Source organism: Cebidichthys violaceus, unplaced genomic scaffold, assembly GCF_023349555.1.
Source record: "Cebidichthys violaceus isolate CVI_PGR_0920_01 unplaced genomic scaffold, fCebVio1.0.p SCAF_20, whole genome shotgun sequence".
NCBI lineage: Eukaryota > Metazoa > Chordata > Actinopteri > Perciformes > Stichaeidae > Cebidichthys > Cebidichthys violaceus.
Window position 1 is genome coordinate 10,184,348 of NW_027176373.1, and position 23,686 is coordinate 10,208,033.

The 23,686-nt window shown below is 40.9% G+C and overlaps 2 protein-coding genes across 6 annotated transcripts; one reads left to right on the forward strand and one right to left on the reverse strand.

Moving 5' to 3' along the window:
- Window positions 1-82: 82 nt before the first annotated feature.
- Window positions 83-18,790, reverse strand: c2cd2l (c2cd2 like). 5 transcript variants are annotated; one of them, XM_068716221.1, is made up of 15 exons: window positions 18,489-18,790; window positions 17,682-18,134; window positions 9,433-9,528; window positions 9,128-9,247; window positions 7,984-8,094; window positions 7,318-7,431; window positions 7,081-7,180; window positions 6,861-6,993; window positions 6,293-6,357; window positions 5,917-6,038; window positions 5,240-5,411; window positions 5,029-5,127; window positions 4,453-4,547; window positions 2,564-2,780; window positions 83-2,031 (listed from the first exon to the last, which is right to left on the reverse strand). In XM_068716221.1, exons 2-15 carry the CDS (start codon window positions 18,048-18,050, stop codon window positions 1,787-1,789), a joined length of 2,058 nt encoding a protein of 685 aa, XP_068572322.1. In that variant the 5' UTR covers window positions 18,051-18,134; window positions 18,489-18,790; the 3' UTR covers window positions 83-1,786. The 5 variants fall into 5 exon arrangements, 4 of the variants coding, with proteins under 4 accessions (XP_068572322.1, XP_068572321.1, XP_068572320.1 ...); XM_068716220.1 differs by having other exon boundaries at window positions 2,564-2,777; window positions 4,453-4,586; XM_068716219.1 differs by having other exon boundaries at window positions 4,453-4,586.
- A 1,240-nt stretch (window positions 18,791-20,030) lies between these two features.
- dpagt1 (dolichyl-phosphate (UDP-N-acetylglucosamine) N-acetylglucosaminephosphotransferase 1 (GlcNAc-1-P transferase)) lies at window positions 20,031-23,303 on the forward strand. Its single transcript, XM_068716223.1, has 9 exons — window positions 20,031-20,503; window positions 20,648-20,768; window positions 20,859-21,072; window positions 21,445-21,591; window positions 21,801-21,885; window positions 22,000-22,188; window positions 22,277-22,364; window positions 22,754-22,909; window positions 22,994-23,303. Exons 1-9 carry the CDS (start codon window positions 20,337-20,339, stop codon window positions 23,057-23,059), a joined length of 1,233 nt encoding a protein of 410 aa, XP_068572324.1. The 5' UTR covers window positions 20,031-20,336; the 3' UTR covers window positions 23,060-23,303.
- The last annotated feature ends 383 nt before the right edge of the window (window positions 23,304-23,686 follow it).

The following is a 23,686-nucleotide window of genomic DNA, read 5'->3' on the forward strand; positions in this document are numbered from 1 at the left end:
ATTGGACTCACTCGGTACTATTGAATAGTTTTTCTTCCACCACACCTCCAAAAAAAATAATAAGATAGCCAGAAGTAATCTATTGATGCTCCAAAAATAATTTATTTGCAATAAATTAAACATTTCAAATATAACAGAAATCATACATATCTTAAACTTTTGCAGGCTCCACCTCTGTGATCCCTTTTATTAGCTCTCCTTTTATTGATGCAAATAAACCTGGAAACGTTATCAAAATCATTTAATTTTTATTGTTTTGAAATCTCATATTCAATGCAGTCGGTTGAAATTTTTTAGATTTTCTCTGACAAAACTTGAATGGACAAAAGAGTGTGTACATTTTTACATACTGGTTCTGTTCGCTTTTGGTACAGCAGGTTTCCTCATATCTGAAGTTGCTAGTTGCAGTTTCATTTCTAGCCCTGAGTATATCCACTCCACCCAGCACCTTGTCGTAAACTTTGACAATTGTTGCTCGCAATGTCTCAGCAGTGGAGCATCTCTGAAACCTTCACAGAGACCTCAAAGTTACTTTTGTACAATTTAAACTGCAGAGCTGTTGCAATATTGTCGCTAATGTGAGACCTACATATATTCTAAAAGAAATACCTTCTTATATACAGTCTATGAGAAATGCATTATGTAATGCTCCTGAATATTAATACAGAATAGGTTTTGCTATATTTAGTTTATGATTATGAGCTGATCACATGTCAGCATTTCCTGTGAAACGATTTTTGCCTGCTACCCATGCGAGGCATTTCGCACTGTATAATATGGTGTTGCTGCACAATAATGATAGTTATTGCAATATTGAGATGTCCACATGTGCATCAACAGAAGTCTCCATAATGTGTGTGGATAATGTGATCAACTTCATTTGGGTCAACAGGGGCTACAAGGAGAGCAAGACCTGTTTTTTTTTTTTTTACTGACAGAAAAAAAAAGTTTAAACTTATTGCCTGGCTTGAAGAGTCTGTGGGAGATCCTGGCTGGTTGTAGTTTCAAAAGCAAACTGAAATGCATTATGATATTCCACAGAAAGTACCTTTATAAAATAAAGAAGTACAATAAATATATGAACTTTTCTTATTATTATCTAGGATACAACATTGAACAACATTCTAAAACCAGTACATTAGCAATTATGAATGGACTGCTAGATTAAGACAGATTACTTAATTATGTGTTTAAAATTACATTTGCATGGGAAAACACAGCAATGTCTCTATTTTACAGTGCAATGCAACAATGTTGACTTGTTTTTTGGGGGGTAAAATAAATAGCACTTGTCTCATGAGAACCACACAATAATAAATTACCGTTATACAACTGAGGAATTGTACATGTGCTGTTACAAAAACAGTCCAAAGTGTAACCAATAGCATCGTACTGGCATCTTTTTATCATGAAATTATTTAAGAGCGATTCCACCATCTGTCACAATCAAACACTCCTACTAGAGTTTGTGTTCAAATGGGGCACAAGACTGCATTGTGATTAGTACCTTCTCCTCGAGCAGCAGATTTCTCCTAGAAAGAAAGAAATTTCATCATCCCATTTTAACTTCAGTGATGTGATTAAACAGGACTTCTTTCTCCTGAAGGTGCAATGATTTCTCTCCAGAGTAAAGCCCTCCCAGAGGAATGTACAGGTGAAAACCCGCCTGCGGTGTTCAGCCTGTCAAAGACCCTTGTAAGGTTTAGTTGTTCTTCTGACAGTAATAACAGAGGCCTTAAACCACGCTCGAGTCAGGGTGACCCGTGTCTGACCCTGACGATGACAATCAGTTATCCAGTGAGCTCGCTCCTCCGTTTGTAGCTTTGCCTTTCGATTTACCTGATGAGCGGAAAGAGAAGCGTTTGATGAGACGCCGCGAGAAGCTGGCAGACTTTTTGCGGCTGATGTTTGTGGCAGTAGCAAAGTTATTGCCCATATTGGAGATGTCTTCATGGGATTGGCTGAGGCAGGACTCCTTCTCTCGATGTCTTCTGCGGAACAGCAGCTTCGTCCCACTCTGTAGGAAGCCCACTAGTGGAAGCACAGGGACTACGTCACTGTATTTAAGTGGCAATCCACAATTACAGTATTGGGGCCTTCGTTGAAAAACACAAACCAATCACTCAACTACTACTTTTATGAATGAATTCACCAATTTCATGAGATAACTCTCATATCAAGTTGATATTCAAATAGAATTAGACTCTGATTCATTCAAAACCACTTTGCTCTGGTTGGATGCATTCTGCAGCATGGCCTCCAGAGGACAGTAGGGTCCCTCATGTTATATGGCCCCAAAATCTGTACATGCATTGTGCTCAATTGAAGTTTTGATGTTATGTAAGATTTGTTTGCATGTGAAATAAACTGTTCTCTTTAATATAATAGCAGTGAGCTTTGAAAATAAAACGTATTTTACACGGACAAAAGGAATCAAAATCTACCAAAGTGGCAACATGCAATTAAACAATCTGCAAAAACAATATTTGAATGGCTGAATATTGTGTGTAAGACATCAGTGGTAGTGGAAACTGAACCTCTGGAACTATGACGACCGCATTACCTTTATGGTCCTTGAGGCTGCGGGTTTCCAAGGCGCCAGTGGAACCGGTATCTGATTCTACATCGTCCACTGACGGACGCTCCGAAACGTCGGAGGGTGTGGTTTCCTCTGGGTCCTGATGATGCCCCGCCCCGAAATGGTTGCCGTGCATGGCTGCGTCCATGGCTGCCGCATAGCCGCTCGATAACGCGCAGTCGTCTTCTGAGAGAGGAACCTGCTGAGTGTTAGGATAATTGAATCAAATGATTTCCTTCAAAAAATGTTAGCATGATTAATGAAGGGGTTATAAGGGTGATGGGAGTGTGTAACTACCTAAACTAATAAAAAACTTATAACATGCAACATTCTCACAACTTTCATGCCACTTGCACATTCCAGTGAATTTTGTGAAAGTGTCAGTGTAGCTTCTTGCACTGTATACATTTGTACAGTCATTCAGGCAAAAATCCGGTCGGAGGACTCTTAATTCTCTTTTTAATGTAGAGCAATGGGGGGCTGTGACTGTGGATTCAATTTAGAACAAACTAATTTTGCCTGGCTCCATGTCATTGTAGTTTACATTCCTTAAAGGTGAAATCTAGAGCATCAATATAGCAGCAAACAACTATTTCCAAGGTAAACATATAGTGGAGTAATGTCTACCTGAGCAGAGAATTTTTGTTGCTCTCCCTCTGTGTGTTTTTATCCCAGCTTCTCTGTCCTTTGATTACAAAGGCGGGCCGGTCCGTGCATTTTAGTGCATGTGAGTCTCTCTGTGGCGTTCCCCATAGCTCATGCTGGGCTCCCACTCTTTTCTAGAGATCATTTTCTAGGACTTTTCCAGAACATTTTCAGTGATGACCTGGCTGGTATGACAGACAGGGATCATGACATTCACCATTATTTTTCTCTCTGTGGAAGTCTGGTTTAAAGATGTGCAGTCTGTGGCTGTAACTTATCTATGAAACCATCTTTTAGGTGCTTAGAAATTATATATATATTAAATAATATAATCAGAAAAACTACCAAAGTTACCAGCCAGTAGTGACTAATATTTACATTTGAACGATAATGTTACATTTCAGCCACAAAATGTCATCCAACCTGCATGTGCTACCATGTGTTGTGACTTGGGACTGTGTTCATTATGTTTCCTCAACGTAATGGCCTATTCAAAATAATCTTGTCCATAAACAATTTGATCGTTAATATGATCCTGATAATAACTTAGCCCTTTCAGATGGCAATGTTATCTGTTTTGGAGAGCTCTGATAGATAGCCTAGTAGTTCATTCTAAGCTAAAATAAAATAGAAGAATATTTAAATAATTTTCCAGAACAACAAGATTTCCAGGACATTTTACTTTTTATCTCATTTTCCATGTGTTTAACATCACTAAAACTTTTTTCACATTTTCCAGAACCAGCGGGAACCCTGTCATGGCCACTGCTGTGCACTGCGGTTGCAGCTTACAACACCATCTTGACCCACAGCGTCATTGCAGAAGCGTAGCACCCACCCTCCGGTTCCCCCTCAGGTAAACACTGTTACACTGACAGCACGGTTGCTGTTGTTTGCACTGTGAGCACCGTTATCTGTGAGCCGCTGGCTCACCTACGTTGAGATCCGCTTGGGGCCAAAAGATATGATCTGCAATCCGTATTGAGCACCTTTAAAAGTAGGTTTTGTAGACTTTGTTAATGGCTCTTGTACTCAGAGGGAAGTTTGGTGAATCATCAAAAAACAAAACCAAGTTGAAATAGTGTTTTTATTTACCATATTAGCTGTGCAGGTGAATTTACAAATAAGATAATTTCACTGAAATAAATATACTGTACTGTGTGTCTAAATTAATGGCGATGGCGTAATTCAACAGTCCACTACATTTGACACAGTTTCCATTCCCTGACCTTTGACACGCCCGAGATGATCAGCGTGCTCCTCTTGGTTGGCGTCTTCCGTGCTACTTTGGAGGCGGACTCCGTCAGCTGCCGAATGGCCGTCTCTGCAACAGGATCCAGGCCATTAGAGAGGCGGCTGCTCTCTGAGCAACAAAAACACAAATATGTAAATCAGCACTATACTAGTAAACTGCATATATAAAAAGGGTGCACATTATTGAATATATTTTTGTTGCAGTGCAAGTCAATTAGAAAATGTATGGTTTATCAGAAATATACACAAAAAGCTGATCATTGTATTGTATTGAAAAACAGAAATCATATATGTAGTTAGATCTGTCAAACGTTATCTATCGTGTTTATCATACTTTTTTGCTCTTTGCTTTGAATAAGCAAGAGGTTCTCTGTGTAAACCTGTTGTAAAACTAAATTAAGGCTTTTCCAACAGGAGTTCCTACACCGAGAGTGCATGATGTGTACTGAAAATTGCATTCCTCTCATCTTGTGTTACAACGCAGCTGGCTGCTTATCCTACTTTGCATTTGTTATGTAAAACAACATCTGGCCTTTCAGTCTAGGACTCACTGCTGAGGTTGGGGCTGGTGCTGCTTCTGCCATCTGACAGGATGGTGGGTTTCTTCTCAGTCACCTCCACTTTGGACGGCGAACGCAAAGGGGAATCACCTAAAAGGCATCACAAATATTTTATGTCATTGCTAATACCATCACAACATTATTTAATATCTTCTTGTACACCTACCCTGCTACAATGTAATACTTTACTCTGTGCATCTACCTGGACTGCGGTCCAGCTTAAGTCGAGACTGGACGGTCGTGACAGTGGTGACGATGGTTCCATCTGGCATGATGGTTCGGTCCACATCGACTTTCTTGGTGGGGGTGAGTGAGGAACGAAGCGGCAAAGCATTGTGGGCGCTGCAGGCCTCCTCTGTTTCCACATACAGCAGCTGGAGGTTTAAGAATAATCTTCATTTAGCTAATAAAGCGTGAAGTGGGGGTGGGCACTTTATTAATGAGGTGGCCATTTAAACTGACATCTGGACCTGCAGGGCAAATTTCAGATGACTTATCAGTGGAGGCACAACAGGTTGCAGGATAGGAACATGAAAACAGGAAGTGTACAAATATGAACTGCTAGCCTGCAGAGATGAAGCAGATGTTCACGTTGTCTTTAAAGAAATATGTTGATAGCAAGAAGTGAAAAAAAGGCAACAAGTTGGCTAATGAATAAGTCAGAATTGATCTGAGACAGCAATCACAGGTATGACAATGGACTATGTATCAGCTGTTATGCAACACTCCCTCTCCTTTTGTGGTGAATCTCTGTTTCATTCCAGCCTGCTTGACGTTAGATAATAATGTGTGATGTAACTGTACACTTCAAAGCATGAGAATGGCTTTCAGAGAGCTTTCCATTATTTTCAAAGAAATGAGCTGCATCTTGTTTCCCACCTCTGCTGTGACAGTAGCGTTTGGTGCCAGGCCGTGGCCGGGGCTTATTGACAGCGTATGCTGTCCAGTGGGAACTTTGCACCGGAGGTCCAAGGCGATGCAGGCGTGGCCGGGCAGGAACTCTATCCAGATTTAAAACAAAAGGAAAGTCTTAACATAGTTGTACAAAAAGCGTGAAAGCAGTTCCTTTTTTATAGTTCTGAGGCCATAATGGGAGCATCTCCTGACATTTTATACATCCTAAAACGCTATCCATTACAGTGAGCCTGCTAGTGCATTTGAGGCGTGAAGATTTTGCTTAAGCAGTCAAAACATTCCTGCTGATCAGGCTTCTGAGACGCAGCCAATACTAAAACGCTATCGAGCAATGCCTTACGTTCCCTTTTGCCGTTCCGCTCCAGAAGTCTTACTCTCAGCTCTTTGGTCTCTAGGCCCAGCTCTCTTCAACACAAAGCAAACAACTGTGTAAGAATTCAAGTAAAACCTCACTATGCAAACAGTGTGACTTCTTCCTCAAGCTGATTTTTCCTGAAAACTTCAAATCTTAAATAATGTTCTATAACATCAATATTCCTGCTTGTATAAGCAACAGTCAAAGTCAAATTATTTATTAATAAAGTGAATCCGCTTCATTATTGGTGGGTGTGGTTTGATCAGATTTGATTGATGGTGACCGTAACAACCCACCAACTGTCATCAGATTCTGATTCAAATGTTGATAAATCCTGATTGGTGCACATAATGAGACATCACTTCAAATCAGCGAAAGAGAAGAGAGATTTAAAAAAAAAAAAAAAAAAAAAAAAACAGAAATCTCTCGTGTGACATAACCAAACCTATTCTAGCTGGTTGAGAGAATACATTTTCAGGGCCTTTAACGTTGGCATGGATGTAGACAATCATGACTCATTAACTGCAGTTAGGCGTCATGGCTGCCATCTTACAGAGTGATTTCTTCACTCCATTCCACCGGGCCGTTGGGGTTGCTGGGCGCAGGCAGGAAGCATGTTGACCTCTCTGTGGAGGGTTGGTCCAGGCTCAGGACACAGCACAGCTCCCCCGATCTAGACCACTGACCTGCATGCAGAAATCCAGACAGTGAGACATCGGCTATCCACAGGAAGCCGGGCGGAAATGATCTGACGCTGAGGGAAAATGTCTGACCTTTACATAAGGTCGCCCTGAGCTGCCGGAGCATTAGTCGTTTCACTAAGACACTCTGGGATACAGAGTTCAATCTCACTGATAGATGGTCCATGGGAGCCTGGGAGCGTGTAGACAAAGGGTGAAGAGTACAGGTTCTATCATTCAGTATCCGGTCTTAGTAATTTATTTGTTTAAAAAAGATCCTTGTTATTTACTCTTATTGCAGCGAAGGTAGCACAAAGCATGTTTTCTCACCAGAGGACTGGATGCACAAGTCTTGAGGTTGAGGACCATGGCTGGCTGAGTGCTGAACAGAGTATCCTCTATCAGCCCCTTAATCATGTCCAGGTCTGCACCCACCTCAGTGGCCTGAGATGAAAAAAAGCAGCTAATTATTCTCTGATGATAAATGGGAGGTCAATAAATTCAGCTATAGACAAAACTGGGGCTTTTAATGCACTTGTATGCTTGATATTATCTTACTTAGTAATATATAATAACATGCAAGATTATTATCTGATAATAAACTATAATACAAAATATCCAAGAGGAACAAACTGACTTTAATTGTTTACTGTTGCTTTAATCTAAAAGCCAAGAAGTTTGTTAAAAAAAAGCAGCTTTGGGGGATTGAACCATTCATACTTACATTCAGCTTGACTACATATACAGTTGTCGGGCATACCCAGTGGTTACTATATATAATAATCAGTGGGTATGCCCAATAACTGTCTTCAGTAGTAGTTTAATTTCTTCTGCTTAATATATGTTTTTATGTTACTTTACTGGTGTTGTTAAATGACATGCTCGTTAATGTAAAGATATTCAAGAACAGCATTTTGAATGCATGCAACCTAGTTTGTAAACTGTAAACGGGTTGAGACATATCATATTAGTGGTGTCAGTATCAGATATTCTCACTTGTCTCTGCAGCTTGCATGGAGACACGCTCAGAGTAAATGATGGCTGCTTGGAAAGAGTCCAGGACATCAGCAGACCCTCGTCCTCCACCTCCTCCAGACACACCACCACCTGACGGAGACGGACAGCAGGTTAACCTACATGCTTTTACGATAGAGTATAAGAGTGATAATATTAAAGGATTAAACGTGTAGTATTTCTCATTAATAAATAATCATCACACTATTTAATTTTTATGATTTAGTAAAACAGGACTCTTCCTAGAAGATTGGCCGTCTCTGCTAGCTTCTACAACACACTTACATAATAAAACAACATTTGTAAGAAGCGAACAAGCAGAACACGCTTTATTCACAAAAATATAAGATTGTCATCATGCTAGATGGTGTAAGGAGGGACACACAGCTGGGAAATCACATGATTATACTCTTCCCTCTAAGCCTCGCTTTCACCGTCCATTTCTGTCTTCCACCGCGACAATTTCCCGGAAAAATTAAGGCTCCATTTACAGTCGTGGGAAACAAAATGCACTTTGTCCTGTGCAGTGTTGCCAACTCTTTTCCAATGAAAGAAGACCGCACTACCTCCCAAAACTGCTAAAAGTCACCAGATGACGTCAAAGGTCAATTTGCATATTGCCGATGTCGTGCTGTATTAATTTGCATAAAGATGAGCGGTTTTGTCGGTTGCAGTGACGGTGCAAGAGGAGAGGGAGAGACCCTGTGATGTTGGCAGAAGAACTAGTCACTGTGTTTAGCATTGGGAATGAATTACAATGTAATATGTTTGAATATATTTCGTGGCTTTTCCCTGATGGTCTGAATAAATTGCTAAATTTGTTGCTTGTAGTAGATTCTGAGCGATCCAGTTGCTCTCTGAGACAGAAAGCAGCAGGACTAATGGGAAATGGGTTCTAAGTTGTGATAAATACTTGCACTACTGAAATAAGAGAGGCTATTGATTGTCACGAATAGTAAAATATACTTAGACTCTTTATTTAATGACAGTGACAGTGATGGCGGGATTACACGTGATTTTTTTCATTTGAATAACAATGCAAATGATGCTCTGAGAGTCTCATTTGTTTTGGAGGCCTGCCCTCAAATGTGCAAATTGCAAAAATCCATGTGATGTGCTTTCGTACCTTTGCCACCATTGGTGCTATAGTGATCTGATAGGTCTCCATGGAAATGGCAGCTGGTGACTGCTGAGTGACCGTCACAGGAAACGTCACTGTGTCCACCCAACATTTACAGTGTAAAACCTGTAAAACAAGAAGAGGCTGTCAAAGGAAAATACAGAAATGGCAGAAAACATTCATGTTTTGACACAGAAAATTTCGATTTTTTTTTTTTTGTCATGTATTTCCCCAATTAAAATAAACTGGGTGACTGGCTAAATAAGTTAATTAGTTACAGCTGTAATTAACAGACTACGAAGATCACGTACCATTCGGTGTGCCGATTTGTCAGTGCAGGTCACACTATCTATTGCAGAGGCAGCAGTTAACTGGAGACTGCTGTCAAAAGTGATCTGGATGGAGCTCTGGGAGAGATAGAGGAAGAGAACAAATGTCCTAAATATTACATAACAGAAAGAGGAGTGACACTCAGGGATGACAGAAACGACTATGTGCTGCAGTGATGAAGCCTTTAATGTAGCTGGGAAGCAGTTAGTCACCATCCTTATGGATCTTATGCAAATAAATGAACTGCTGCATTTCATGAATTTTAAGCATGTTTGGTATCAGACAACTAGGTAGTTCATTGATCTTTGCTCGGAGTGATTGAACTCACATATGCTACTGATCACCTCATCCACATGCTAATCACACAATGCTTCTGCTTCCCTTCCACAGCAACCTCACAAGCTTCGCGGGAACAGAAATGTTCTTCTTGGCAAATTTTGAGTCAAGTTATTAATTAAGTCTCATGCGGAAAATGTACATGAATCAATAAACATACTCTTGTAAGGTGCTATAATGTGTATGCAAACAAACATGAGGCTATTGTATTTACCACGCATGGCAAAGCACAACTGTGGTTTTAAGTTCAGGCATATCTGTGGATATGTGCACTCAGATGAACACTGACACTGACAAAAAAAAAAAAGGCAACATATGTTTGACCAAAAGGTGGGAAGTAGTATGTTCGTTATTATGAGCTTCTGTCATTATGCAGACGTTGTGGATTGATCAGGCTGCCTTAGCCCCACAGCAGCGTCCACTATGAAGACTGCATCAGTCAATGCTTAGTCATGCTTACAGCAAAGCAGCTTTCACTGTTGGACTTGGTAGACACCCCCTAACAAAAAGAATCTCAGTTGTGAGAAAAGAGTCACCAGAACTGCGGCAACACCAGTGGCCTACTATCACTGTGTGTGTGTGTGTGTGTGTGTGTGTGTGTGTGTGTGTGTGTGCCAGAGGATCTGTTTCAATAGATGGCTTTTGACTGGCTCGAGAGATGCAAGTGAGAGAAAACAAATCCCCTATTGTCAGGGCATATGTTCCTCTAGCTCCAAGTCCAATCTCTATCAAACATAGCAGTGGAGGCGGGGTAGAGGTGGGAGTATGATATAACAAAGTTTGTGGTGTGTGAGTGTGTGTGTGTGTGTGTGTGTGTGTGTGTGTGTGTGTGTGTGTGTCTGTGTGCATGTACAGGCGTGTTTGTGTATGTGTGTGTCAGTGCAGGAAGCCAAAAGCAATGCAGCAAGCTTACGTAGGTTCTCTGAACCAACACTGCAGCCACATGACTAGAGCGTACTACCGGCTGTGTTTACTTCGGTTGGCTGGAGCTTCTAAAACTGCTCAGTCACCCGACCAATCGTTCCTTACATCCAAAGTGCAGAACGAATATGATGTGGGAAACCCATTAATCACAAGATTCTGATTGTGTGTGGCTTATAGATCGGCATTACTAAAGGTTTGTGTCACTGCAGTCAAACCCCACTGGTATCTTTTCACTGAGGCAAATTGGAGTCAGTACAATGTTGTGACCAAATCCTCCTAAATGTCAGTATTTTTTTTTTGGGACACTCACATTCCACAATAATGAGCATGATGAGAGCAAAATAGTGTTACATTTTTAGATTAGTTATCTGATAGTGTAGACATAAACAGGAAATATGGGGGGAGAGAGTGTGTGGTATGACCATAGATTATATATAAATATTTAAATGAATGTGTATGTAAATATTTATATATACTCTTTATATACAGCTTATGACATACACAAATGTCTGTTATGCTTATTAACAGACGCTCCTCAGTGTTGCCCTGTTTTTGCTATTTTTAAACCTAAAAAGCCTCATGTCCAGATCACAATTTATGACAAGCCACAGTCATTTACAGCACAGATTTGTGTTTTTTTTATGTGAAACATGGCAAAGACAAACCGACAACTTTATTTTTTTTCAAATCACTTCAGGACACACAGCAGCACAGGCTTGCCAATATGTGTCAGTCAAAATCTTGCGTGCCTGAGAGAAGGTTGGGTCGGTTGTTGTTTCCACTGATATACTGTTAAAATCACTTTCTGGGCTGAACTATAATCCAAGCATCTTATATTTATCTTATATTTAACATTATTAAGCGTACATGCTTGCAAATTAGAATGGCAGACATCACCCAGTTTTAAGGTTGATTTTGGACCCTGAAATTAAATATGGTTGGACATTTTTAAATATGATTTACTCATTTGGTAAAGCCTTGAATATCAAACTGGTTTATGGTTTTCTATTCTTTAATTAAAAGGGAGTTCACTCAGATATTTGGCATCCATTGGCTTTTTAGGTAGCCATCTGGTGCTCTGTGGTGTTATGCATCCTCCTGGCAGAGGCTACAGAGCTAATTTTGTCATGGACAGGGCAATGCTAGCAGCATGACCTCTGATTTGTCCTTGTGAAACACCACTGTTAGACTGTGTGTGTGTGTGTGTGTGTGTGTGTGTGTGTGTGTGTGTGGAAGGTATTTCTGGAAAGAGACTGTTCCTGAGGACATCCATGGTGTCACTTCAGGTTTGTCAGAGTCACCCCCTTTGGGTTCGCCTGGCTGAACGCCTCTCAAAAGCATGTGGGTCAACCAGAAATACCCCCCCCCCCCCTGCTTTTGTTGACCCTCATCTTCCTTTTCAGTACTGTGTATCTCAGGTTCAGGCTATAAAAGGCTACATTGTGGTGTCGAAAGTGCTATTTACAGTAAAACATCCAAAGTTCATGTTTTGTAATTCATAGCATTCCATACATTTGGCCTACACATGCTACATGACTACATGAAAAAAATGACAACAACTTTTTTTTTACCCATGGTAGCAGTGCGGCTGGAGGAATGGCAATGTGTGTTAGCAATGTTAGCATGCTAACATTCTAAACTGATTTGGTGAACATGGTAAACATTACCTGCTCCTAAATATCTGCATGTTAGCAGTGTCATTGTGAGCATGTTAGCATGCTAATGTTGCTAATTTATTTTATATTTCAAATTTGGTATGTCGGCTATTGTAATGTTTTGAAAACTGTTGGTCTAACTACAGTGTACATAAAATTACTAAATGGTAATCTGCCCAAAGTACAGTATATTAAAATTATAACGAGAAGGAACAATGTGAAGCATTTAGGATTTAGCTTCACTTTATAATTGTTTCAGGTACAAAATAATATAAGAATAATGCGCAATGTGTGTCTCCAATTTAAATGCCGAGTCAGAGGAGCCACCTTGTAGACCAATGCCTGCCACAGAAAGATTGTAAAATCAAAGGAAATTTTGTGTTGTTAAAATAGAACTTTCTGGTGAAGTTGAATTTCATCAGCGGCTGTGAGTGACTGACGGTAGTTTCCTGCCCTGTCATTGCAAATGAGTGCTGAGTGCTTAACGTTCCCCGTCGTTAAGAAAAAATCTACTTGAGCATAATCACACAGCATTAATCATCTACCGGCAGCTCACAGTCAGAGAGGGGAGAAGTGAACTGTGGCCCTCAGGATAATCACCAGGCTCTTTATAATTGCAGATCTTGTATGGACAGAGAGCTTCCTTCCCTGCAGATGCACACTCGTATGCTCTATTAGTCCTCCTCTACCACCCACTGAACCCAGTGACAATGGCTTGCCATCATGTGTCAGCTGCAGATGCACACATGGTTTGCAATGCTGTGATGATCTGCTGGTCTGAAGAGGCCAACCAGTTCAGTCCTCAAGCCTCCTCCACAAAATACTCAGGCCAAAGACATCTGAATAGCTCCATATCAGGTCTTCATGCCAAGGCAAGATTATATCCAGAGGCTTCCGCAGTAATACTCCAGCAGACAAGACATTTTCTTTGGATAAACAAGTGAGCCGTGAAACAAGCCGCATCATGAGGTTACTGTCCAAAAAGAGCAGGAGGTGCTTTTTATGCTTCTGAACAGATCCAGGTGTCTCTAATCTCTCTGTTTGAAAGGCTCAGTGGAACCACGGTGTGCAAACCAAGCTAACCTTTTAACGCACACAGCTAAATCAGAATTATGCTTAATTTCACTTAATAAAGTGTTCACGGGTATACAAGTAAATCTAGGACGGAGATCAGGACAGAGTGTCGTCATACAGCATTCTGACGACACTCAACATTAGTGTCACAACATAAGCTGTTCTGAAAGCTAGTGCCGTTTACACGTTAGTATTGCTGAGTTCCTGGCTTATGCCGCTCTCTGCTGCAGTGAGCAGAATATTGACGAGGACAGCCGAACCAGACCAGTTATTCAAAACTACAGACAGTGACCCACTGACACTTATGAAATCTTGATAATAAGATTGAGAGAAGATAGGTAAAGCCCCATGAATACCAAATAGCCACAGTAGAAGCGTTAACAACAAAAGCAAAAAAAACTTCCTTTCCTGACTGCTGCTGAAATATCCATAATGTTCATCCATATTACTGTGTACAGCTACACTCAGAGTGACTAGAATACAATGGCATGTGTCATTCATGCAGAAAACACAGATCCTGAAATTAATATAATTTTTCACAATGATCCCAAGAGAGACAGTTTGAGTGTTACATCCTCCATCGCCTAGTCTTTGAGCCACATGTCAGAAGTCTTACTTCAGCATTGTCTAACCTACGGAAAGAGGCCAAAAACATGGCAATATATGAAATGCATAACTTTGATGGTATAATATATGGCATACTCACTTATCTAATCCTCAACAAGAGAGCGATGAGAAGTATTCCCCAAAATGCCCAACCTTTAATCACCTAATCCTTTTGTCAGAATAGTTGCAGATACATTTTCTGTCAATCAATTCAGCTCTACATATAATTATTTCATGGAGGGTACAGATGGATATTTATACCATGGAAAGTTTTGAAATGTAACTTTTCTGCTGCAGTGTTTCAAGTCTTTATTATTTTGGTCTCACAAGGTGTTGAGTAAAAGAAAAAAGATCCACTCTAATGCTTGACCAAAAGGTTTTTGCTAACTTGCCAACTTTCCATGCGGGCTAATTCAACTTGCCTTTTATTTGGATAAATTTCAACATAATTATTTAAAGGCCTCTGTCAGCATCAATCTTAAATGCTGCAGAAGTACTTAGGTTAATGCTATAATGGATTTGCGTGCTAATCCCTACATGATGATACTGAAGCCGTATCTGGGTGCTGTGTTCCTGCTGAGAAGCTCATGTTTTGCCGGATGTAGAAACATAATCAGGAAATGCAAATTGGAGGAGAACGTGAGTCTTGGGGATTACATTTTGGGCCGGCTGCTCTAGTGTCTTTTTTCTGGCCACTTAATACTTGCAATATTTCCACAACCCCCCCCCCCCCCCCCCCCCCCCCCCCAGCAGGTTTTTCCAGGCCGTCTTTTTTAGTGATGAGGTGAAACACCACAACAACAAACCAAGTTACAATTCTTGAGTGTAAACAGCACAGACCAAAGGACAGAGTTTACTGGCTATTATAACATTGATGTATAATGTTACAACTTAATAATGAACGCCATGGAGGCCAAACATGTAACCTTTAAGTTATAAGACAAGGACAGTGTCTTAAATCACAAGGCCACACTGGCTCTTCGACGGACTCCTGGAGGGATATCTGTTCAACTAGACATGTTTGTAATTTGTTATCTCAATATCAAGTTCAAGGTTTCATTAACATCCTCACACGTGATTTGCATATGGCCCAGACACATTTAGAATAACAGATTGCTCTGCACGCAGACACAATGACTAGCACATATTTCATTGTGACGAGAAGCTTTGGCTTCACACTCTCGGTTCACAAACACCACATGGACAGACAGACACTGAATGCTTGTCTCCGTCTCCTTCCTCCAACACTGATGCATTTGCTCAGTCTGGAGAATTATCTTACAATAAACATGATATACTTCATCACTGCCAGGGTAAAAAACCTTGTTTCTACTGTTTTAAGCATTTCAAAAGCCTGAAGGTCCTACAGTCATCATAGATTAATCCCATAGAGAAGCATGAAGGTGTGGGGTTCTTACGTACAAAATATCCATAGCAAACTTCTTTTTTGAAAACACATCATCTTAAAATTTCATTACTAAGCCTTTCTTGTGTGTTTAGTCCTGCCAAACGGCTATTGAATTACTAATTATATCCCAAACAGAGTAGCTGTGCTATGAGCAACTAGCAACTAGGTTGTGTTTTAATTTATTCCTCACCTGGAAACCTCATTAATCTAACTCTCACTTAACACTTCCAAGTTCACCGAAGGTTCACTCCAGTGATGTGGAGTTTCTTGGTAACTGAGAGCAAAGAAGGTCACAATGGATCAACTAATTAGGCCGTCGTAAGATAACTCAACTGGCACGCTCCAATTTATTGCCACATATCAAAGGGAAGCAGTTCCGAAGAATCCCACTGCTCTTCCCACTGACCTCTTATTGCCAGCACAAGAATATGTAACACATTGATGAAAACAGAGACAGCTGGATGAATGCTGCATACCAAAACATATGTGGTATGCAGAGAAAATACCAGAACCTCTAACTGTGAGCACGTGTCTGTGCTCTAGCTTTACCAGTTTGTACAGTATATTAGAGTGACTACGACAGTCACTCTAATATACTCTAGTATCCTCCCCGTCGATGACATTGTACTCTTCACACAAACACTGTCAGACTTTAAAGGCAGAGTTTGACATTTTGGGAAATGTGCTTTTAGATGGGATGACCAATACTACTCTCATATGTTAAATGTGAAGCTAGAGCCAGTAGGCGGTTAGCTTAGCTTAGCATAAAGCCTGGAAAAGGAGGGAAACAGCTAGCCTGGCTACCTCCAAAGGTTAAAAGAAATCTGCTACCAGCACCTCTAAAGCAATTTCCTGAGATGTCAAAGTATTTCTTAAAGATGTACATGTATTACTGAGCTGGGTGATTTAGTTGAAATCCCAATCATGACATTATTATTATTATATTTCCAATATGTATTTACATTACAATATGGCAAATGTACGCAGAATCACACGTCTAGTTATTAAATGTTAGTGATACGTACTAAATCTCAAGTAACAATTTGGTCTGAATCATTCATTTGGCAGAATCTTGTAAAATGACAACGGATGATGATTACATCATCACGATACACTAATAATGAATGTTGATATTTTGGCCCAAACATAATAACTAGTATTCTGGTGTGAGGAACAATGTCATATTTAATGTTTTACTCCTGTCTGTTGTATATTTGTTCACAGAGTAAAAAAATTAAAGTTGGACATCTTACTTATTTGGTTGCTAAAACAAGCAAAGAGTATCTTGCTAAACAAGCAGTGGCCTATTAATTGCATTGTTACGCCAAGCGCCAAGTATGTATTTTTTCCAAACCGAAGTACAACACTTGCACCATCACTGATTGAGCCTTTCTCCAAAGTGTTCACTTGAACATCTGAGGGAGGCCTTTTAATCAGCTATGGTGAGGTGACCCATATGAATCAGGAATCGAGTGCTTGTGCACGTTCGCTCTGTGGATTGATCCAACCCCTTTTTAACTCCCCGCCAACTCATCTTCAAAACACACAGAATTTCTGAGTGGGGTGTGTAGAGGATCCATCTCCTCTCTCGGTGCTCACAGCATGTAACTGTGTGTCAGACTTTGAGTCCCACGGATCAAAGAACTATTTGAAAGGAGAAAGACCTTTTAGAAACTTGCTCTAAGCCTCTAATATGTGCCAGACTAACAACTGTCTGTAGTGCTCACCACACTGAATCCAGTGTTTCTGTGTGAAGCAGTTACCAACTGCAGCTCTAATACAATTGGATTCACTTTAGGTTGTGAGTTGCAGGATGGGTGAGCCAACCATTCTCCTGTCTTGAGCAACAACATACATTTTGACTCTTCCCACTGTGATCGAAACACATCCATTTCCCCCCCACAGGCTAGGGTATCAGACTATTTTTATAAAGCGTGGGTGTTCACTCCGCGGCTACGCTGACTGGCCTCGCCTCTCAGCTCTTATGTGCATTGATTCAGAGCTGTTACGCAACGCTCAGCCCCCCATCCTCTTACCGATTAGACACTCCGACACCTCCACCTCCCTGCCTACACACACTTCCAGCGCACACCAACTGCAAAAACCTCGCTTAACTATTTATGCCTCTGCTTAGTGGAGTAACCTTAGGCGTGCTCCTCTACACACCGCAATCATGTTTATTCAGCTCTCATTTGCAATATGATAAGATCTCCAATAAACAACTCACCCCCTGCCTGCAGGCTTGCTCATTCAGAGCTTTGACCCAGGTCCTCTGCCAGTGCTCCCTGAAGGACTTAAAGGAGAACAGAGAGGTCAGCAGGCCTTTCACCCCGGCCTCGGGCATAGGTCCTCCATCCCGGCCCAAGCGGAGCTTCAGCAGGAATCCCCACACACCTCCAGCCAGGCTCTGGTGGGGCTGTGTGAGGGGGAGCTGCTGCCCGCCTGGTCCTCTTGTGTTCTGCTTGGCTGCTGTCTTCCTGGATCTCCACAGACGCAGTACGGTCAGCAAGTACTGACACAGCCATCCCAGCACAATGAGCAAGGAGGTTAGAAAGAGACCCACCAGACACAGCCAGCCCAACTCCTGCAGCTCCATCAGCGTCTCCTGGAGCCTCTCATGTCACCAGGTCCAGGTGGAAATATCAGGACTGTCACTCAGAGCAGATCAGCTCCCCGTCGCCTGTAAGTGGCAGCAAAAGACAGCCAGTCATCTTGATTCAAAGCGTAACGTTATTAATAAGTTATAACTGAGGAATAACCCAAGGATACGCCGACATGGTGGCTATGACCGCTTTACCTTGAATTTGCATCTTTTTAGATCACGTTAAAAAAGGTCACGTGTGTGTGTGTGTGTGTGTGTGTGTGTGTGTGTGTGTGTGTGTGTGTGTGTGTGTGTATGAAGGAGAAGCCCATGTACTGAAACTGCGTTACCGTTACGTATGTTAGATATGTGAGAATGAATCGTGCATTATCAAAGAGGACGATGTTAGCGGACAAAACTCAGAGAACAAATTGTGGCTCCATACCAACCTACCGTTTAACTTAAACAGTCTGTGCTGCAGGCTGCAGGGAATCAAAAGCAATGCATTGGAAATGTGAAGCTGGCTTCATGGCGATATGCATCCAACAACTAATGTGTTCGTCCCATCTCCGAGTCATCAGCGATGTTTGGACCGGTGTCTCTCTGCAGTCATTTATCGATTCAGAATAAAGCCTCCTCCTCTCTGTTTGTGCGTTACAGATATCAGTGGGTTTCAATTCTCCGCTGGTCGTACCCTCCTGCCTCTGTAACCTCTCTTCAATGATGATTTGACAAAGAGCAGCAGTGGCCCACAGGTGACGCTGCAGGAGAGGAACGCAAAGGCAAAAAGGAAGTGAAAGGCAGAGCCTTCAAAATAAAAGCAAAAAACGTAAAACTTTCTTTTTTTGCACCCATCTCACCTATTATCACAATCAATGAATCACATGGTGAATAACCCAAAAATAATTGTTTACAAAATAAAATGTACTCTTAAAACTGGGGCCAGATGGTTATACTTTTGGGACCCCAAAAATGTAATCCCTCCATCCCCATCTATCTGCACAAGTGGAAAGTTGTACTTATGACTTCTGGTGACTAGTAGTTCTCTTGAATACCAATGTTGAATGCACTTATTGTAAGTCGCTTTGGATAAAAGCGTCTGCTAAATGACTGTAATGTAATGTAATGTAATGGAAGGTAACTAACATAATTTTGAGATATTTGTACTTTACTTAAGTATTTAATTGTTGTGCTACTTTATACTTCTCCTTTTTTACATGACTAGTATTACTAGTTACTTTGCAGATTAAACTTTTACATAGACCTACAACCAGCTTCAATAGTGTTATGTTATTTACTCATGAATGCATAATCACCGTCAATAAGTATAAACCCAATAATATAATATATGATGATCTATTATAACTCTGATGGGCCTTTTTTGTATAGCACTTTTACTTTTGATATCTGGTAAGATACATTTGGTTGAATATGCATTTGTACTTTTTGAATGCAAGGCTTGTTTTGTAATAGTTAACTGGTTTTAACTTTTTTGCATTGCATCAAGTTATGGATCTGAATATTTATTCCATCAGTAATCTGTATTTGGCCATTTTACCTCCTCCCACTGGTAGTTTTTAATTGTGTGTTTGTTTGTTTTTTATTCTGATGTTGTACCCACCCTCATCTCCTCATGCCAAAAATCTGGTTGGACGAATGTAAAATAGGCTGCTGGTATTTTTGAAAAGAAAGAAAGAAGACAGGCATATACACTCTAAAAAACTATTTTGAGATAGACTCACAGACGGCAGAAGATGTCACTTCCGTGTCAACGCGGCAGTGGCAGGAAGCTGTTAAAACTAAATGTTTGTTTACATGTATCTCAGGTGAGCAATAACGTAGTGCTGAGAGAACGGTCTTAAAAACAGCCCGAACATAGTGGTATTTTGTTAAAAAAAAAAGAGTTAACAAATTATATGTATTTATAAAAAAAAATCACTTTAATGCAACAACTGTGACCTTTTGAATATCATTTTATTTTGAAGAGATTGACCGGATGTTCCACCTCCCAGTAACACTCGGGAAATGGTTAAACAGACGTGGAGTTCAGACAACCAGGCAGTGAGCAGACATTAGCAGCAATAACACGTAATGCAGGATGTTATGGATTATCATTGTAACTCATGGGCTTATTTTCCGTTAACACTGGAAGCACGGAGGTGTATTACGCTTTAGAATAGCGATGTGACATGTTTTTACCTCAGTGAAGACAGCCAAAGCTCGTTCATCGATCGCCTGAAGGGGCAACGTCAGATTAGCTTAGAAACGTGACTTGATCTTTCGGAAACGGACCCACCAAAAATGCCTGGAAACATGTCACCCGTACCCGTCCTACCGTTGGTGATCAACTGTTTCTTGTCTATCGTCGGCTGCATGGCCACATTGAAACTCATTCCTGCTTTCAAAGACCATTTCATCTCAGCCAGATTGTACGGAATGGACCTAAACAAAACATCCAAAAAGGAAGTGTGAGTAATTGTGTTCTCTATCCTATGATTTGTTAGCCTAAATGCTATTTTAGGTAAAAATGTGTCTTTGTTTAGAAGCCAAGTGTGCTCATTTTCTGCTCTAATTCTCGCCTTGTTTCTCTTCCTGGTCAATCCTGTTTACAGCCCAGAGTCCCAAGGAGTCATCAGTGGGACAGTCTTCCTCATCATCCTCTTCTGCTTCATCCCGGTGCCTTTCCTTAGCTGCTTTGTAGGAGATCAGTGCATGGGCTTCCCGCACGATGAGGTGGGTTGACTGATGCATAATAATAAACCTGTTTGTTTCTCTCACATCTGATGCTCAACTCTCTGTGTTGTTGTCTTCTTCTTTTCGTAGTTTGTGCAGCTGATTGGTGCACTTCTGGCCATCTGTTGCATGATCTTCCTGGGCTTTGCTGATGACGTGCTGAACCTGCGGTGGAGACACAAGCTCCTGCTTCCCACCGTGGCTTCCCTGCCACTGCTCATGGTGTATTTCACCAACTTCGGTAACACGGTCATCGTGGTGCCCAAGCCCTTCAGAGTCCTGCTGGGGCTGCATTTGGATATGGGTGAGTTGTGTGGCTGTTTGCCGCATTGTCTGGTTAGCAGCGACCTAACCAATGTCCGGGTGCTTTTATACCCCAGTCACATCCTCCAGCTCCCAAGATGTTCCCAGGCCAGATGGGATAAATAATGCCTCCAGCATGATCTTTGTCTGGGGTACTAATTTAACTGTGAAATATGAATCTTCCTCGAAAACATAAAGTGGTTGTCTTTACCTATTAGCTTTTCTGCCCATTTTTCTGATGAACATACATAAAGTTTTGGGGAAACACATTGTTTGTTTTCTGGATACTGTGTGTTGTTGTCGTTTCACTTGATGTAGGAAATGACACCGCTGCAGTCACTCTGTGAATTGCATCATATCCAATCTTCTGCAGGCATTCTTTACTACGTCTACATGGGAATGCTTGCGGTTTTCTGCACGAATGCCATCAACATCCTCGCAGGCATCAATGGCATCGAGTCAGGTCAAGCCCTGTTTATCTCCGGATCCATCATCGTCTTCAACCTGGTGGAGCTCAGCGGTGTGTGGCTATTTCCTCTCTCAAAATTCCTGAAACAAGTGAAGATAGGTTGGAAATAAGTGTGGAATTATCGTATCACACTGGTGTAATTTATCACCCTCATCAGACTGAATGTGATGCTGCATGATTTATGACTGTGAATGTTTCACTGTGTACTTCTTTCCTGTTGTGTGACATGCAAAAGGCTGAACATGTTTTGTCTTTATCAGGAGATTACCGGGATGACCATGTTTTCTCCCTCTACTTCATGACACCATTCTTCTTCACCACATTAGCACTTTTTTACCACAACTGGTAAGTCCAACCTATTACCTGAGGCTGTTTTCTGAAATGTTTTGAAAATGCAGAGGCATATATTTTATGTCAGTGCCTCTATATTCTGCCAACTTGCAACCTTTTTTGTCACAGGTACCCTTCATCTGTGTTTGTCGGAGACACCTTCTGCTACTTCGCTGGGATGACCTTTGCTGTAGTCGGCATTCTGGGACACTTCAGCAAAACAATGCTGCTGTTCTTCATTCCTCAAGTGGTTAACTTTGTCTACTCCTTGCCTCAACTTTTTCATGTCGTCCCCTGTCCCAGACACCGGCTCCCCAGGTAACAACCATCTTTTCAGTCATCCTTTATCCTGATTATGTACTCTCAATGTCCACCATTCATCCTCTTGACTTTCTCTCAATGAAAGGCTGAATCCAGAGACAGGCAAACTGGGGATGAGCTACTCTAAATTCAAAAGGAAGGACCTCTCTAAATTAGGAAACCTCATTCTGAAGGTAAAGCTCTTACACCTGTTTATTCTCTTATTTTAATGTAGGAAAAAATGACATTTTCCCCAAGATATTGTCCTGAAATTGCTTATGTCCAACCAACTGTCAAAAACAGAAATATATTGATTTAAAAACAACATATAGAACAGAGAAAAGCAAAAACAAATCCTCACATTTGAGAAGCTTGACTTAGAGAATGTTTAGCATATTTACTTGGTGAAATTGAAAATAAACCAGAAAGCCAATAAATGTCTCTAATCATTTAATAGACTATTACTATAAAAAGTACTTTTAATGAGTATTTGAATAGCTGGGTAAAACACACAGTAGAGTGGCAGGTGTGTACTTCTGTGTTTATTGAGTTATAACAGTAATGTCTCAATGATCCTCAACAGGTGGCCGAGTTATTAAAGCTGCAAGAAGTGCGAAGAGGCCAGGAGGGAGATGATGAGTTTATTGAGTGCAACAACATGACCTTAATAAATCTGGTCCTGAAAATACTCGGCCCCACCCACGAGAGAAACCTCACAGTCATCATGCTCCTCATTCAGGTATAACAAATACCCTGGAATAGAGTTGGTCGTTGGGAAGTATGTGAATGTTTCACTGCCTGCTCATTTCTGTGTCTCTCCCAGGTGATGGGCAGTGTAATGGCTTTCGGGATCCGTTATCATCTGGTGCGTCTCTTCTACGACGTCTAGACAGCACTCTGGGAAAGAGGAGAGAGAGCATTGACTGAGAAGATATGATGTTGCTTTATGGAACTATTTTTACAGGCTCATGGTTCATCTGCCTTTTGACAGGCTCTATTACCTAACTGTTACTTTTCTGCGTCAGACTCTACTTGCAGTATAAACCCAGTAGAAGGTTCAAAGCTATATTTCACTTTGTACAACATTTTCCCGTACAGTGTTCAAACATAAACTGCTAGGGGTCTGACATAAACAGCAGTACGGTGTGTTTTTGTCTCCTGAATTTCAGTAATTACAAGCAGCAAAAAGTAACTAGGTCTTAATGATCTTATGTGTCCAACCTGAAAGTATATTTTTGTACTTGTTTTTTAAAGGAAAGTACAGTATGTGGGGATGGCCTTTGGTTTTCAGGTCAGACAACATCAATAGTTGATGCCACTAAATAGTTTTGATTTGATAAAAGCTTAATGGATGTAGTAATGGAAAATATCACACTGCGGTCCATTACTTGAATCTGCTGTTGAAGCAAACGTGTGCCCACTCATACTTCATTTACCATGACTATCAATTCATGCAACATGAGTAATATTAATTAATAAGTTAATATATAATTATTATTATTTTTTTGTTACCTCT

Excerpts from the sequence above, each read along its gene's own strand:
- c2cd2l (XM_068716219.1), bottom strand. The coding sequence starts at position 18,050 with ATGGAGCTGCAGGAGTTGGGCTGGCTGTGTCTGGTGGGTCTCTTTCTA. Across the intron at positions 6,994-7,080 it reads CAGGGCGACCTTATGTAAAG|GTCAGTGGTCTAGATCGGGG; the intron begins GTCAGACATTTT and ends TTCTGCATGCAG. Across the intron at positions 5,128-5,239 it reads TAAGCTGGACCGCAGTCCAG|GTGATTCCCCTTTGCGTTCG; the intron begins GTAGATGCACAG and ends GATGCCTTTTAG.
- dpagt1 (XM_068716223.1), top strand. The coding sequence starts at position 20,337 with ATGCCTGGAAACATGTCACCCGTACCCGTCCTACCGTTGGTGATCAAC. Across the intron at positions 22,189-22,276 it reads CCCAGACACCGGCTCCCCAG|GCTGAATCCAGAGACAGGCA; the intron begins GTAACAACCATC and ends TCTCAATGAAAG. Across the intron at positions 22,910-22,993 it reads TCATCATGCTCCTCATTCAG|GTGATGGGCAGTGTAATGGC; the intron begins GTATAACAAATA and ends TGTCTCTCCCAG.